The sequence below is a fragment of the Chiloscyllium plagiosum genome, chromosome 6, assembly GCF_004010195.1.
Source record: "Chiloscyllium plagiosum isolate BGI_BamShark_2017 chromosome 6, ASM401019v2, whole genome shotgun sequence".
Classification (NCBI taxonomy): Eukaryota; Metazoa; Chordata; class Chondrichthyes; order Orectolobiformes; family Hemiscylliidae; genus Chiloscyllium; species Chiloscyllium plagiosum.
In genome coordinates, this window is record NC_057715.1 from 61,913,730 (window position 1) to 61,932,153 (window position 18,424).

Here is an 18,424-nt window from a genome sequence, read left to right on the forward strand (position 1 = left end):
ACTAAGAAAAAGACCTTGTCTATTTATCCTATCCATGCTCCTCATGATTTTATAATCCTGTATAAGTTTGCCCCTCAGCCTTTGACTCTTCAGGGAAAAAAGCCTCAGCCTATTCAGCCTCTTCCTATAACTCAAACTGTCAAGACCTGGCAGCATCCTTGTAAATCTTTTACATGAGATATTCCCAAAATGATTTGAAGGGTGGGAGGATACTTTTGTTACAAGGAGCATATCAAAGGAAAAAGGCCTATTGACTAAAATGTCAATCTCTAATGATAGAGTGATGAGGATGCATATGAGCAGAAATCCAATATCATAGAAACAAATGATCCATTGAAGAATATAAAGCTGGAAAAGACCAATCTGGTAATGGAAGAGGAGACTGTTGAATGAATATTGCATATTAGCAGTCAATAAAGGGTTGTATGACATGCTTTAAAGGATGAAACTTTTGGGGTTGCTGGTGAATAGTTCTGTGAAGTCATCATTGGGGATAACAAATTTTGAAATAATAAAAACTCAAGTCAGTTAAGGTCTTTACAGCAGTGTAGGGGAGGCCAGGTAACAGTAATGATCCAGATTTATGAAGGATAACAAGACTAAACCAGGGTTTATTTTAAAAGTGAAATTGTACACTTGCTTAAAAAAGTCAGTCTTCAGAGTGACAAAGAGGATAAACTGAATATTCCAGGGAAACGGAAATAAAAGTGGGGACTGAAACTCACTGAAGCCAGAAAACAGTACTTAAAAGGGCACTAAAGACTGACACATCCTAGGACCTTATGTTTTTCACCCTAGAGCTTTAAAGACAGTATTTGAAGAAATTGCAGGTATTCTAGCTGTAATCTTCAATCATGTGTTCAATTCAGCAATTGTCCACTTAGAATGGAAAATCACAAATGTAACTATGTTGCTCAAGGGAGATTAGGAATCAGGGAATTGTAGACCTGATAATTTAATGCATGCTGTGGGGAAATTATTGGAAGCTGTAACTTAGGGCAGGGTGGCTAAGCCCATGAAAATTTTAGAGATGTTCAGAAAATCCAATTTTGGTTATTAGAGGATAGGTCATGAGCAATAACCCTGATGAAATATTTTGAAGATGTTCCTAAGGTAGTAAATGGGGAAGTTCCAAAGGACATTGTTTACATGAATTTCCAGAAAGTTTCCCCACTGGAGAATAGTTGCTGAAATGAATGCTCTTAGATTTGAATATACATATTATGCTTGATTAGGAGATTAATGAGCCTAATCAAACAAAGAATATAAATAGACAGTGTATACTTAGAGTGGAAGGAAATGACTGGAGATGGCCCTCAGGATCTATGTTTGGGCCTCAACTATTTATTGTATTTTTAAGGAATGTTATAATACAATAGAAAACCATGTATCCATGTTTGTCAGCAACACAGATTGGTGGCATAGTGGTCAGAAAATAAAATTAGTTTGGCATTAAAAATGTTGAGGCTTAAGCAAAAAGGTAAAGATTTTGATAGATGGACTTGGATGAAGATAAGCCTTGGATTAGAAAGTGATAGATTTGAGTATTTTTCTAAATAGTGAAAGATGAAGGGTAATGGATTTATGTCAATAAGCTGTAGTAAACATGCCCAAAGATAACTGACTGATAGATTATTACTCTCCATAGTTAGAGAGCGAGAATATTGTTGTGATCCCAGCTGATGTTATTACCAGACACGTCAAATACCCAATAGGAACCCAGTTTTATAGCTCATTTTTATTTGTTTTAGTTTTGGAGAAGTGGTCTCTCACTGAAACATAGCAAACAATGCTGCAGGTATTGCTTTACCAATGAAACAGAAATTTATAAACAAAAAAATGATAAAATAGAATAAACAGAACTATTAATTTATAATACAAATCCAAAGCTTGTTAAATATACGAAGTATAATCCTGTTAATCCCAGAACACTCCTTTATAAGTTGAAAAGAAGCAAAACAGCTTTTGTATAGTGCCTAAAATACACCACTGATACAGTACCTATTTGATTACTCATACAATATTCACACCAGTGTCCCGATATCTAACAACCCTAACAATCTAACAAACTTGTAAATTCAGTTGTGACCCTATCTTTTACTTTAGAACTGCAGAGAGCTTCTTTCAGAGGCTGTTATCCACCTGCTTAAATGTTCTCAGCTTTAAGTAACTCCTTCAGGATTTTATACCCACACTTCTGGTCTGGGATTAATATTAACTCTTTGTTGTAAGGTAATCTAATTCACTATATTTAAAAAACTGAAAGAACCACAGATGCTGGAAATCAGAAACAAAACAAGTTCTGAAGAAAGCTCACTGGACCTGAAATATTAACTCTGATTTCTCTCAACAGATGCTGCCAGACTTGCTGAGATTTTCCAGCAATTTCTGTTTTATTTCTAGTTCACTATATGTCCTTTCCTTCCCAGAAGCACTGCTTCATGCAGCCATCCTATTCTAAAGACTTTGGAAGACTGCTCCAAAACAAAGAAAGACATCCCTGTCTTTCTAAACTATGGGTGTTTGCTTTAAGATTAAGAAAGCCACTCCTAATATTCTAAGTTTGAGGTTGTTTATCTTGTTCAGTTGTAAAACTCTAAAAGTTAAGCCTCAAAGATGGATTTAAAAGAAATCACCACAGGAACAGAAATACTTCCAGGTTAATTAATAACTTCAGATACACCAAAAACCAAATTCACAATAACTAATGTTAAAACATAAATATCTATGTATATACATTTCATACACATATATACATGTATATATAATAAATCCCACAGTTTACATCACATATGAAGAAGAATACGTTCTGCAACAGCAGGGAAAGCACAGTTTCAATGTCAGAAAGGATATGTTCATTTTGGAAGAAGTGAAACACTAATTCCCCGGATTATAAGTTATTCTTGAAAATGTGTGTATGAGGAGAAGCTACATAAATTAGCCTTATTGCCCTGGAATACATTAGGAAAGAGGTAATATGATTGACATTCTTTTTAGGAATCAAAATTAGAATGGTGCTGGAAAAGCATAGCAGGTCAGGCAGCATCCGAGGAGCAGGAAAATCAACATTTCGGGCAAAATCCTTTCAACAAGAACCATTTAGGAGCTTACCCAATTCTTTTTAGGAACTTACCTGAAAATAACAGGGCAGCTAGGGAGAAACATTTTCTGATGACGGGGAAGTCTGTGTCAAGGGGATATCCGAGCCAAGCCATTTTGGAGAGAAGTTCAGAAGCTTTCTTTCACGAAAACATCAGCAACATATTGTAACAGATTTCCCACAGAAACTGATAAATACTAGGTCAATTAATAATTTAAATTTATGTGAATTTAAGATGTAGTTCAGCCAGCCATTAGTTGGATGGAATGCAAGTTTTTGCCAAAGGATGTGATATTACAATGAAACACTAATGTGGGTTAGGTAACAATGTAACAACAATCATTGTCGTGTTCTGCATTTGTGTTTCATGTCCAAAGTGAAGTGAAGCTTTAACTGTGGATGTTAATAGAATTAATTATTGAGACATCTAAATAGATGCAAGCTGGAAAAAATAATGGAGGGTCAAATTTACTACATTTTCAACCAAACCTGTGGTCAACAATGAAGTGATTATGCATGCTGTTGGCCAAAACTGCTAAGCTATCAAATGCAATGACAAAAACAAAGAACAGACCACAACACCAAGCCAACAACAACCTATCCATCAGCTGTGAATTTGAGTTCTTTTGGGCCCAATCAGCTCCTGACTCAGTGTGGTCTTGGTCTGAACATGGACACAAGAGGTGAACTCAAGAGGAAGTAACGGTTACTGCCTTTGACGTCAAGGTAGTTTTTGACTGAATGTGGCATCAAGGAGGAAAATTGGAGTCATTGGGAATTGTAAGAAAACTCTCCACCAGTTCAGTCAAAGTTGATGATTGTGATCATTGGAGTCAGTCAGCAAAGTTCCAGAACATCTCTGTAGGATTCCTCAGGGTAGTGCCTGAGGCCCAGCCATCCTCAGCTCCTTTATGAATGTCCTCCCTGTCTGCATAAGACTAAGAAATGGAGACATTCACAGATGATCGCACCTTTTTCCTCAGATAATGAAACATTTCATGTACATTCAAATGCAGCAAGACCTAGACAACAGTCAGGCTTGGATTGATCAGTGGAAAATTACATTCATGGTGCACAAGTGCTAGGCATTTGTACCAGGCACAAGTGACCTCATTTCTCATTCCTGAAGAAGGGCTTATGCCCGAAACGTCGATTCTCCTGTTCCCTGGATGCTGCCTGACCTGCTGCGCTTTTCCAGCAACACATTTTCAGCTCTGATCTCCAGCATCTGCAGACCTCACTTTCTCCTCACAAGTGACCATTTTCAATTCGAGACAATCCAACTATTGTTTCAATAACATTACCGTATCTGAATCTCCCACTAGCCATATAGAACATAGAACATAGAACATAGAACAATACAGCACAGAACAGGCCCTTCGGCCCACGATGTTGTGCCGAACATTTGTCCTAGCTTAAGCACCCATCCATGTACCTATCCAATTGCCGCTTAAAGATTCTGACTCTTTAAGGCAGAATTAAAGGCAGCGCATTCCATGCCCCCACCACTCTCTGGGTAAAGAACCCACCCCTGACATCTCCCCTATACCTTCCACCCTTCACCTTAAATTTATGTCCCCTTGTAACACTCTGTTGTACCCGGGGAAAATGTTTCTGACTGTCTACTCTATCTATTCCTCTGATCATCTTATAAACCTCTATCAAGTCACCCCTCATCCTTCGCCGTTCCAACGAGAAAAGGCCGAGAACTCTCAACCTATCCTCGTACGACTTCCTCTCCATTCCAGGCAACATCCTGGTAAATCTTCTCTGCACCCTCTCCAAAGCTTCCACATCTTTCCTAAAATATGTTAATACTTAACTAAGGAACCACCACAAGCTGCATTTCAGTATAAATAGGGGTCAACCAAGCCAAGCCATTGCACCATTCCTCTCTATCTTCCTCTTTCCAATGCTGCACCTCAGCTTCAACTAATTACTCACAGCCATAACCTACAATTTGACAGAACAGATGGGAAGTTATGACATTCCCAATTCAAAGATTCTCAAACCAAAGTCTCACCGACTTCGGTCATTGAGGTCCAGTATACTGTTGATGTTTAGAGTTCTAGGTCAGTATTGACTCAATCACTTCCATAAACACCTCCCCACCGATCCTAACATTGACTGCAGCTCCCATTGATCAGAAGTGCAAGATCCTGTAAAACCTTAGTGGCCTCCTTTCAACAAAGGGAGAAGCTTCTATGCTATGGAGACTTGGGCAATCTACAGCATGCATCACAAAGCTTGGAAGAATGCTAAGATCCTTTAATCCTTTGACAAGTGCAGTTGCATCCTCTCCCAAAACCACATGCCTAGCATTGAGGTATTACTCACTCAGAACCAGCTCCACTGGATTGGACAGGTCATTCATACGCCTGACAGCACACTTAGACCTTGGTAACAGGGTTATCCCTATTCCCTTTTTTGAACAGGGGCACAACATTCGCCACTCTCCAGTCCCCTGGTACCACCGCCGTTGACAGTGAAGATGAAAAGATCATTGCCAACGGTACTGCAATTTCCTCTCTTGCTTCCCACATAATCCTAGGATATATCCCATCAGGCCCGGGGGACTTGTCTATCCTCAAGTTGTTCAAAATATCCAACATATCTTCCTTCCTAACATGTATCTCCTCTAGCTTACCAGTCCGTTTCACACTCTCCTCTTCAACAATACGGTACCTCTCTTTCGTAAATACTGAAGAAAAGTACTCATTCAAGACCTCTCCTAACTCTTCCGACTCAATACACAGTCTCCCACTACTGTCCTTGATTGGACCTACCCCTGTTCTCGTCATTCTCATATCCCGGGAGTTACCATTGACCAGAAACTGAACTGGACTAGCCATATGAATATATTCACTACAAGAACAGGTCAAAAGCTGTTGCAAATTCTGTGGCAAATAGTTCATTCTCTGACTGCCCAAAGCCTGCTCATCATCTATAAGACACAAGTGCTGTTGAATGCTATGCCACTTACTTGGATGCATTCAGCTCCAGCTATAGTGAAGAAGTTTGACACCATCCAAGCTGAAACAATCTGTTTGACTGGTACCAGGTTCAATGTTCACTCCTTCCATCACCGATACTCAGTAGTATCAGTATGTAGTATCCATACACTGCAGAAACTCACCAAGCCTCCTCCAGTGCCACCTTCCAAACCTGTGACCAACACCACCTAAAAAGACTAAGGCATGAGATGCATGGGAACACCTTCACCCACAAGTTACAGGTACACACATTTTTTCAGTGTCTTTGGGTCAAATCTCTGGAGCTCCCTCCCTAACAGCACTATGAGTATAAATCGTTACCAAGGACTGCAGTGGTTCAAGAAAGCAGCTGGCCATCACCTTCTCAACAGTACTTAGCGATGGGCAAAAAATGCTGGCTTATTTAGGGACTCTGATCATGTGTTTTAGAATCCACTGACATCAATGTTGGAGAATGAAACAGCACAGACTATGGAGGAGCATATAAGAATACTATTGGTAACTTCTGGATTTTCATATTATAACTGTGGCAATGGTGAAATAGTTATGGCAATGGGCTAGTAATCTAGAACCCCAGGCAAGTGTTCTAGGGGCATGGGCTTTCATCCCATCTTGGCAATTCACAGAAATTGAATTTGATTTTTAATAATCTGGGCAAACAGATAGCCCAATTGTGGCCATGTAGCCACTGTTGTTTGTTGGAAAAGAAAATCCTGCAGTTATTTGCACCTTACCAGAGGCAGTACATGACCTAATTATGTGTTTTTTTATTGACACTATCAAAATAAATTAGTATTGCACAATCCCTACTTTAATTTCCTTTCTATAATGGCTTGCTCAAAACCACCAGCAATGATCTTAACTGTGGATTTAATCAATGTTTTGTATAAATTCATATTTACTTCTTTTGTGCACCATGCCCCTATTGATAGAACATAAATTTTCTTTTTAAATGGTTGCATAATCAAAGATTTCCATGTTAAAAGCCATGCTTGCATCTAGATAGTGGGTTAGTGACTCTAACAATATTAGAGTGAAAGACATTATGAATTATTTGAATGGCAAATAGTAATCTCTCCAAAGTTAATATTTTTGAATGAAAAATTACGCTTACAACAAATATTGACACAGTTTTTTGTATATTTATAAACATGAGTATTCTGCCAGATTAATTGTCATTTTTAATTGTTATGGGAAAAGTGCAATAAAATTGTTAACAGTGAAGTGAACACAATCTCTTCCATCAAAGCAGGATAGAATATATCCGAGCAATTTTTTTGGCTCTTACCATTCAATTTTGAACTTTTTTAAAAGGGCACATTAGGCCCCAGGTATAAAATATATCTATTTCACAGCATTTATTCTGAAGACTTTTGATTTTTAGTTAATTGTGGCAGTAATTTTTAATAATTTTTGACAGTACTTCCCAGAGGCAGTCACTGATGTTAAGCTTTAATACTGTTGATATTCCCAAGTTCACAAGTGAGTCAGCAAGCAGAATGGAACAAAAACAAACAGATTTTGATGACATAAAATATCTTCATAATTAATCTTAGCCGTTGGTTCAAAAAGAAAACAGAACTGCTGGACCTGAGGAGAAATCTTTAATGATTGGTTTGTTTATTCTGCAGTTACGACACAAAAGTAAATATTTGGTAACTGTGAACAATGTTGATAGCATCAATGGACCATACGCCTTCATGTTTTATATTCAGTGTCAAGGTTAAGAGCAGACTGTTCTAAGCAGCTTGTATCTATTTTGGTCCAGTGGCCATATCTGTCACAGTCAATGTAGGAGACGGGGAGATGAAGAATGTGATAAAGTTAAAAGTTTTCATTTCCTTTTCTTTCTTTTACAAACGTACATTTACCTCAAAGATTAACTTTTTATTCTTCTTGATTTTTTTTCTTCAGATAGTGAGGCTTATGGCTATTTGCACAGCTGGAGTGCATTGAACTGAATTGAATTAAAATATTCAGGTCTTGCATCTCGTATTTTTCTTGAGAATTCTGTTGAATGAAGCAGGGGCTGAGTGAGACATCTTTACTAGTGGACATGAGCTGGAGACATCTATGGAAAATAGAAATTTTAGAAGTATGTGAAGAATATATCCACCAAATTTTAATGGTAACAATGGGTTCAATTTTGTTTAAAAGCAAACCCTGTGAAAGACACTTGCTGTTGGTAATTACTAGTCACTTAGCAACTTGTCGTGCCCCCTGAATGAATTGCAAATCAATGCAAGGTACTGGTCAAATTTCACAACTCTACTGCTAGCCTCTTCCATAGATAGTAGTGGAGGCTTAATCATTGAATATATTCAAAAATTTGCATTCAACTAGATCTACAAGACAGTCAAATACTAAGGGGTTGAGGGGGGAGCAAGCCGAAAAGTGGAGTTCCAGTGCAATCAATGATTGATTGATTGTCGCAGCAGACTAAATGGACTATTTCTGCTCCGATTTCTTAAGATTTCATAACCTAACGATTCCTGTGATTTTTATTAATTGATGCATTACACTTACCTTTGTGTTTAGTATGCAATTAATATCTAGTGCACAAGCTTTTATTTTTTAATTGTTAATGGCTGCCAATCAAACTCATGCCCAGAAGACAATCAAAAGTGTGGGTTTTTAATCTTTCGGCCTGTCTTCACCAATCCAACGTGTCTTTCTCTGATTTTATTTCTGTTTCTGCTTTGACATTGCATTCACCCTGCTAATTTACTCTCTTTCTTTTTACATTTTTCAATTCTTATATATTGAACATATCCAATCAAGGATGTATCTGCTATTTATTCACTTGCTAGTTAGGTCTAAGCTTTCTTGTCATGTTATCAACCTGCACTTCTAGCAACTTTTTAAAACCAAAAGGGTAAACAACAGGTCATACTTAAGCAACACCTACCCTGGTAGCTTTAGATTTCATCTTCAAAAATTGCTCAAAGACACAGTAATTTTAAAAACTGTGACATGCTTACGTTGCCGCAATTACACATAGTCGAAAAGTGTGGTGCGTACAATCCAGAATTGTTTGACATTTCTCACTAAGATATGTTTGGATCTTCTGCTTTGCTTTTTTAATTGCAGATTATCTGCTGTCACATATCCCTTTGTTATCTTCATCAATGTTATGTTGAGTGGCATTGTAAGAAATATTTTTGCTGTAACAATTCTAGATATTGCAGAAATAATAAGTGCTTTATTTTCCCCAAGATAACTGTGTTGTTAATGAACTTATCTAGAACCGACTGTATTCTGCCTTCCTTATTTAAAATGAGCCAATCATTGGTATATGTTTGAAAATGATCCCAAATGCAGAATTCAAGAAGTAGAATGAACAGGATATAAAAATTATTATTTTATTGTACTTGGGCAGACCTGTAGTTCAGAAACAGCATTTGTAGTTCAATGCGTATGTCCCTCAGTTGGTGCTTTTCATCAAATGCTCTCTATTTTATTTCTAAAATGATGAATGTTCTCAGCCTTAATTGTTTTCCTTATATATCCATTTCAAACATGTACCATCTTTCGTTGATGCATTTAAACTTGATTTGTCCATTCACTTTAAATTATTTACAGTGTAGAAACAGCCCCTTCGGCCCAACTAGTCCACACCGACCCGCCGAAGCGCAACCCACCCAGACCCATTCCCCTATATTTACCCCTTCACCTAACACGATGGGCAATTTAGCGTGGCCAATTCACCTAACCTACACATTTTTGGATTGTGGGAGGAAACCGGAGCACCCAGAGGAAACCCACGCAGACACGGAGAGAATGTGCAAACTCCACACAGAGAGTCGCCTGAGGCAGGAACTGAACCCAGGTCTCTGGCGCTGTGAGGCAGCAGTGCTAACTGCTGTGCCACCGTGCCGCCCACTTTGTTCCCTGCAAGTTTCAGCCATGCTCCATTTTCATTCTAGAGGTCATCAGAATGTTAAGTTAGGGTTAAATCTATCACTGCCCATAAGCACATACATGTGTCAATAAATTCTTAATTCTCTCTCTCTTCTCTGGTATAATCAAATTCAGCCTCTCTTTGTCTGCTGTTTATGCTTAAGTTTCTGTAGTAAAGTATGGGAATTTCTTTACTGTAGCTTTTCCAATAGCATGATGTCCTTCTTAAAACCTGGGCAGAGACCAGAAGTATATGCAGTACTTCATACTGGAACTAACCAGTGCACTAACTAGGTTTGCTATTGTATCCTGTAATTTCTGATTGTGATTTTCATACTCGATACTTCATACTTAAGATCCTGCCTGCCTTTTTTGCTGCTCACACACAAATGCTAATTATTTCAACAAACTGTCCACAACTGGCTCTCTGTCCTTTTGTTAAGCTGAATCCTAATACAATTTAACTTCCAAATCCAATAGTTATTTCTTCAACAAAAAAAAAGCTGCTTGAAAGCTCAGCCAATCTGGTAGCATCTGTGAAGAGAAAATAAACTTATCATTTCGGGTCCAGTGATGCTTCCTCAGAACAATTCTGAGGAAGGGTCACCAGACCCAAAATATTATCTGTGATTTCTCTTCACAGATGCTGCCAGACCAGCTGAGCTTTTCCAGTTTATGTTTCTGATTTACAGCATCTGCAGTTCTTCCGGTTTTTACTTATTTCTCCAATCCTTGTCTCATTGCTTTGCACTTGTCAACAAGAAATTTACTTAATCCAATATATCAAGAGCCTTCTGGAATTGTTGGGCCTGATTTTGATTTGTTTTTACAGCAGCTACCAACATCTTGGTGCTGTCACCAGTTTGACATGTCCACTTCCAAATTATTGTTATTTGTTTTGATTGGCTAAGGTTACAAAGTTGGATACTCTGATTTTTCCCTGCGGTATATATTCCTGAAAAATCCCTTCAATGCAGCCAGCTGCCACTCCATTTCAATAACTGGCAGTTTATTCCATATGTTTCTATTTTACAGATTAATCTTCTATGGGTAGTGCTGAAGTTATTCAAATGCTTTGATGTTATATTAAATCATTCTAACCACAAACTCTGTCTTGCACTATACATGAAGAGCTGTACTTTGCATTATCAGTCCAAACAGGTTTCCTAGCATTGATATTATGTATCTTTTCCAACTGTGTAAATTGACTTTATAATTATGGCATTATGTGATTTAAATAAGCCTTTTATTCAAGAATTGGTCTCGCCATTTATTATTGCTGACCTTGGGGCTGTATATATTTCTCCAAGCATTTTGTTCAGTTAAATAAATTTTTCTTCAATACTGTATAAATACATTCCAATAGACTGTCATTAAATGTTGATTATTTGCATGTTTCTTCACTTATCTGCACCGAAAGGACATCAGTGTTCTCAACCTTTTCAAAGCTTTCAATTCCCCCTTCTCATCAGTCATTAACCTATTTCTCAAAGGTGCTAATTGACTTCAAATCATTTACTGCTCTAAAGTAACATCACACTTATAAAAATATAAGAACTTTGTGATGTTCCAGTGCTTTCATTTTAGCCAGCAGTGAATAGCTGTTTGCTTAGCTTTTTCATCCTGCTCCCAAGAGTTGTATTTCATGAAAAGTATCGAAGTGAAGACAGGAATGTCTGGAACTGGAGTTTGGGGTGGGATCATCTAATTACATTGTTAAATTATTTAATTTGTTTTGCACAACTGAAAAATAGAAGCATTTACAATATTTTCTGATAAACTGAATATTGTTTTCTAGGCTCAAACTTTTCACTCCGAGAGTTAGGACTGACCGAAGCTACACCTCATCCTGGCACTGGATATCGGACAGATTTAGGGCTGTCACACCCCGGATACTCCATAAGTGCACGCTCTGACACAGAAACAGATGGGGTCATGTCTCCTGAAAATGCAATGAGGCTTTGGGGACAAAATGTTAAATCAACACGAAGCTCCTGCCTATCCAGTCGGGCAAATTCTGCACTCACTCTTACTGACACAGAACTTGAGAATACAGAAAATGGTAAGAAACTAAAATTGAATTTATATTCCATTTGCCAGAAGTTATTTGAATAAAGGATCTCTGAATTATATTGTTAGCATTACAAATAGTGCTGTGTTTGCATTTAAAGATCAGAACAGTTGAACTAGAATGGAACTCAGTTTTATCAAAGCTGTTCTAAGTAGTCGAGGAGGAGTGAAATGATTTCCAAAGAACTGTGGATGCTGTAAATCAGAAACAAAATCATGAGTTTCTGGAATGGCTCAACAGACCTGGCAGCATTTGTGAAGAGAAATCAGAGTTAACATTTTGGGTCCCTTCCAAGAGTCACTGGATCCAAACTATAACTCTGATTTCTCTCCACAGATGCTGTCAGTCCTGCTGAGCTTCTCCAGCAATTTCTGTTTTTGTTAGTGGAATGGTTTCACCTATTTTCCCACACCTATTTTGATTGTCACAGAGATTTTGAATAAATCGTGTCAAAGAATGTGTTTGCCAGCTCAGCATGTATTTGTTTGTTTATGTTTGGATGATAAAGCATTAGCCAGACAGGACTTTTGATTTTAGTAAGTAACAGCTTAGTTTAAAAACATCAAAATGTAAAAATATGCCCTAAATTCTGCAACTCGCAGGCATGCTCAAACAAAATATGCAGAAATGCAAATTACATAGCACAGGAGGTTAACTGTGGACAGGTTGAATTTAAAGTGCATGAGCATTCATTGATTGTAGCTGGCTGTCTGGTGTGGCTCGAAGTATCGCCAGCTTTGGTCTTCAGCTGGCAATTTAAGGTTGCAGCTGAGTCTTCTCTTCTGGAAGTGCTGCCATGGAAACCTTTTAAAGCTCCCTGTCTGTGTGTGGGAATGTAGACATCATGAAATTTGGTAGATGGATGGCCATCTTAGGTGCAGCTGCTGAGAGAGAGAAAGAAAGCAGGTTTTCTTAGTCGCTGGAGGCTTCAGCCATCCCTAATGCAAGTAGCACACATGGCGTGGCTGGTCATGTGACTTCTCTTTAACTGTGACAGACATTTAAAACTCCAGCATCTACACCAAAATGGTAGTTATTTTTATTTAACTTCTTCACAGTGATGTTTTAAAATTGAGATATTGTATCTAAGCAATTAACTTCTGTATGACCACTCTCATGGCTGACTCTAGTGAATTTCTGTTTGTGATAAGGCAGTTAGGGAGCAGTTAACAGCTCTCCAGGGCTTTACTGTTTCTGGTAACATCTTTATACACTCTCCGTCTCAATCCCGATGGAGTGGAATGTGGACTATATAGCTATGCAAATTGACAGCATTTCTATTATAATTCCAGTTAATGCCCTTGATTCATTAAAGATTGCCTTTTAAAGACAGTCTACTGTCTGCCTGCAGCTGATGAATTTAAAACTATATTTGATGTAGCGCATCTTCATGACACAACCTGCATTTTTTTATCAAAGACTTCCTGAAGAAAAAACAGTATTGAACGCTTTTGTCAGCATAACATGATGACACAGATCACATCAAATGCATCAGTGCATTACTTGCTCATGACACATACTGCAATGAAAATGACACGTGCCTGCACTGACCCCTCTCCTGGGCAAAAAGTGAATGTCTTTTAAACTTAAAGAAGGCGAACACAAAATTCAATGTGCTATTATCAAAACATGCCAAATTCACAACAAGGCAACAGCAAAAAAATGTATTTACATTATGTAATAAACAAGTGAAACATTCGAAAATAAAATATGAAATCAAGCCAACAGCCGAGTTTCATTAAGAAATAGGAGGTGAGATGGCCAAAGAGGTATATGATTGATTTCAAGGATTGTCTTAAAGGTGGAAATTGGGATAGTTGTGAAGAATTATAGGGTGGTCATTCCAGAGATTTAGTGTATGCAACTGAAGGCATGAACATCAAAGGTAAAATGATTAAAATTGAAGATGTTTAAAAGACCAAAGCTAGGGGCCACAAAAGGATTTGAAAACAGGGATTTAAATATTTTAATCAAAGCATTATTTGACTGGAGAACAATATAAATACAGGAGTGATAGGTGAGTGGATCTTCGTGTGCATTAACATATGAGCAGCAGAGATTTAGAGTGATCTTAATTTTACGGGTTATAAAACATTATAGGCCAATCAGGAGTGCTTTGCCAATTCTATAGGCATCAATGGTATAAGTGAGGGCTTTAGCTGCAACAGACCTGAGGCAGGGGTGAAGTTGGGTGATGTAACAGAGGTGGGATAAAATGGGTCTTTGGGGTGATACAAGTATTGATTTTGGATGTACAGCTTAGGGCGAAATGTGACACCACTGATGCATTAAGCAAATTAGAAGCTGCAGTGAACAGAGGGACAAAGGCTAGATGGAGCACTAATCAATAATAAAACAGTTTTTTGAATGACCAATACAATTCATGCTTGGGTGGCTGTTTCTTCTATTTTCTGTATCTGCTTGACTCTTTCTGTAGGTTCCATGGATGTAATTTAGTATTTACCAAACCTCTTAAGTTAAAGAGGTAACAGTCCTTTCTTTTATCATTTCTTTCAATACAAATACAAACTAAATTTTCACAGTGTTTCACATCCTTTGATAATGTACAAAACTATTCCTGTCACACATTGCATCTTCCTCTTGTTTAATTTATTGTTATCTAAATTCATGACAGCTTCTTGACTCTCAAAGTTGTCTTTTCAATGAATTAGCTTAAATAGTTCACTGATCATCCTGTCCTTTTTCGGTCATCCCATTAGTTCAATTAATTTCCCAAATATTTCAAAATCTCTGACTATTCATTCATTATATTCACCAATTCTGGTTCCTGCACAAGAGCATAAAAAGTACTGATCAATGTTTCATAGCTGTCTCTCGAAATCACACTTTGTAAACCCATTATGTCTTGTTTGGCATCTTGTCTCATTTCACACCAATGATTTTGCTAGCTCTCATAAGGAATGCTTATTGTAGCTGGCATTATGTTCATTATTAAGCATCCTGAACCAAAATTATCTCAACTTGGAATGTATCTGATTACAATTAGTGCTGTAACATGAGCCTTTTGAATAAGAGCATCATAATATGTACCTTCTTCCAGTAGACATTCCTTTCGATCCCTTTGACTAGGAAGTCTCTTGTAGCTTTTTCCCATTCAATTCTTTTACATCTTGTGACATAAATACAGCAATCCTTATGAAAAGAAGTCTTCCTTTTTTTTCATTCACCTTGATTTTGACAATCTTCAAAAATAACTGTCCCCAATCTGTTCTCCCATTATGATTATCATTACATTTATTCTTTTTGGCTCTTTGTAATAATCTGTACCTTTTTCTATGACCTGTTTCTATTTCCTGATGTTACTTTATCTATCATACTCAATGTATCTATAATAAGATTTATCACTATTTTGCAACCTTTCATTTTTTTCTTTCTCACGCCACCTTCATCTTTGGAAAATTGTTTTGCTGGTTGTATCCTTAATTAAAATGACATATCCTACCCTTAATAATACTGTCTTCTTATCCTTATATCATTGAGACATAATTCCCTATCCAATTAACAATGAGAGTAATAGTGCATTCCATTATTTATCTACAAAAGGTATAGCAACCTCAGGCCAGATAAGTTGTGTGACAGATCTCAAAAATGTCAAAAAGATTGCTGTCATAATTACAAGGAGAAAGTGAGATCTGCAGATGCTGAGGATCAGAGTCAAGAGTGTGGCGCTGGAAAAGCACAGCAGGTCAGGCAGCATCCGAGGATCAAGCAAATCGACATTTCGGGCATAAGCTCTTCATCAGGAATGAGGCTTGTGGGCTGGGGAGAAGGTAATTGAGAATGCAATAGGTAGATGAAGGTGGGGGAGAAGGTAATAAGTCGGAGAGGAGGGTGGAGCAGATGGGAAAGACAATGGACAGGTCAAGAGGGCGGTGCTGAGTTGGAGGCTTGGGACTGGAATAAGATGGGTGAGGGGCAATGAGGAAACTGGTAAAATCCATATTAATCCTATGTGGTTTTAGAGTTCCAGGGCAGAAGATGAGGCATTCTTCCTCCAGGCATTGGGTGGTTAGGGTTTGATGATGGAGGAGGCCCAGGATCTGCATGTCCTTGGTGGAGTGGGAGGGGGAGTTGAAGTATTCAGCCATGGGGCAGCGGGGTTGGTTGGTGCAGGTGACCCAGAGATGTTTTCTGAAACAATCTGCAAGTTGGGGTCCTGTCTCCCCAGTGTAGAGGAGACCACATCGGGTACAATGGATACAGTAGGTGACATTTGTGGAAGTACAGGTGCATCTATGATGGATGTGGAAGGACCCTTTGGAGTTTGGATGGAGGTGAGGGGGAAGGTGTGGGCACATGTTTTGCACTTCCTGTGGTGGCAGGGGAAGGTGCCAAGAGTGTGGGCTGGTGGGGGAGGGGGCTGGATCTGACAAGGGAGCCACGGAGGGAATGGTCTCTCCAAAAGGCTGATAAGGGTGATATATCCCTCATGATGGGGTCTGTTTGTAGGTAGCAGAAGTGGCGGAGGATGATGCGATGTATACGGAGGTTGATGGGGTGGAAGGTGAGGACCGGGGGATTCTGTCCTTGTTGTGATTGGAGGGGTGGGGTTCAAGGACGAAGGTGGAGGAAGTGGAGGAAATGTGCTGGAGGGCATCGTCAACCACATGGGAGGGGAAATTGGGATCTTTGAAGAAGGAGGCCATCTGGGATTTTCTATGGTGGAATTGGTCATCCTGGGAACAGATGTGGCAGAGGAATTGGAAATAAGGGATGGCATTTTTACAGGATGCACAGTGGGAAGAGGTGTTGTCCAGGTAGCTATGGGAGTCTGTGGGTTTGTAGTAGATATCTCTGTTAGTCGGTCGCTAGAGAGGTCTAGGAAGAGGAAGGAGGTGTCCAAGATGGTCTAGGTGAATTTGAGGTCAGGTTGAAAGGTGTTAGTGAAGTTAATGAACTGTTCAACCTCCCCATGGGAGCATGAGGTGATGCTGATATAATCATCAATGTCGCATAGGAAAGGGTGGGGATGGTGCTAGTGTAGCTGTGAAATATGGACTGTTTGACGTACCCGACAAAGAGACATGGTATTGTGGGGCCCATGCAGGTGCCCATGACTACACCTTTAAATTGGAGGAAGTGGGAGGATTGGAAGGAGAACCACTTAAGGGTGAGGACCAATTCAACCAGGCAGATGAGGGTATCAGTGGAAGGGTACTGGTTTGTAAGAAGAGAGGAAGAAACATAGGGCTTGGAGGCCTTTGTCATGGTGGATAGATGTTTACAGGGACTGGCTTTCCATGGTGAAGATGAGGCGTAGGGGATCAGAAAACAGAAGTCTTGGAGGAGGTAGAGGGCATGGGTGGTATCCAAAACATTGGTGGTGAGTTCCTGGACTAATGGGGACAGGACGGTGTCAAGGCATGCAGAGCTGAGTTTAGTGGGGGAGGAGTAGGCTGAGACAATGGGTTGACCGGGGAAGTCAGGTTTATGAATCTTTGGTAGGAGGTAGAATTAGGCGTTGCGGGGTTCAGGGACAATGAGGTTGGAGGCTGTGGGTGGGAGATCCCCTGAGGTGATGAGGTTGTGGATGGTCTGGGAGGTGATGGTTTGGTGATGGGAGATGAGGTCATGGTCGAGGGAGCAGTAGGAGGAAGTGTCTGCGAGTAGGCGCCAGGCACTAAAGACTAAAATTGGGCCCTTGAAGACAGAAACTGGGAAATATATTATGGGGAACAAAGAAATGGCAGAAGAATTGAATTGGTACTTCAGATCTGAGTTCACTGGGGAAGGCACAAGCAATCTCCCTGAGGTAACAGTGGCTGAAGGACCTGAACTGAAGGGAATTTATATTTGCCAGGAAATGGTGTTGGAGAGACTGTTAGGTCTGAAGATTGATAAGTCCTCGGGGCTTGATGGTCTACATCCCAGGGTATTGAAGGAGGTGGCTCGAGAAATCGTGGATGCGTGGTGATTATTTTCCAGAGTTCGATAGATTTGGGATCAGTTCCTGTGGATTGGAGGGTGGCTAATGTTGTACCAGTTTTTAAGAAAGGTGGGAGAGAGAAAGCAGGATATTATTGACCAGTTAGTCTGGTGGGAAAGATGCTGGAGTCTATTATAAAGGATGAAATTACAACACATCTGGATAGTAGTAACAGGATTGGTCAGAGTCAGCATGGATTTATGAAGGGGAAATCATGCTTGACTAATCTTCTGGGACATTTTGAGGATGTAACTGTGAATATGAACGAGGGAGATCCAGTAGATGTAGTTTACCTGGACTTTCAGAAAGCTTTTGATAAAGTCCCACATATGAGGTTAGTGAGCAAAATTAGGGCGCATAGTATTGGGGCAAAGTACTAAACTTGGATTGAAAGTTGGTTGGCTGACAGGAAA

At 39.2% G+C, this 18,424-nt stretch overlaps 1 protein-coding gene across 12 annotated transcripts in view; it reads left to right on the top strand.

Moving 5' to 3' along the window:
- The window catches only part of tenm4 (teneurin transmembrane protein 4), a 660,982-nt gene that overhangs the window by 214,758 nt on the left and 427,800 nt on the right, over positions 1 to 18,424 (top strand). For all 12 annotated transcript variants that reach the window (XM_043691653.1, XM_043691652.1, XM_043691657.1 and 9 more), the window contains one exon: positions 11,792 to 12,055. In XM_043691653.1, the coding sequence (XP_043547588.1) occupies positions 11,792 to 12,055 (264 nt within the window). The remainder of the gene's footprint in view (positions 1 to 11,791; positions 12,056 to 18,424) is intronic.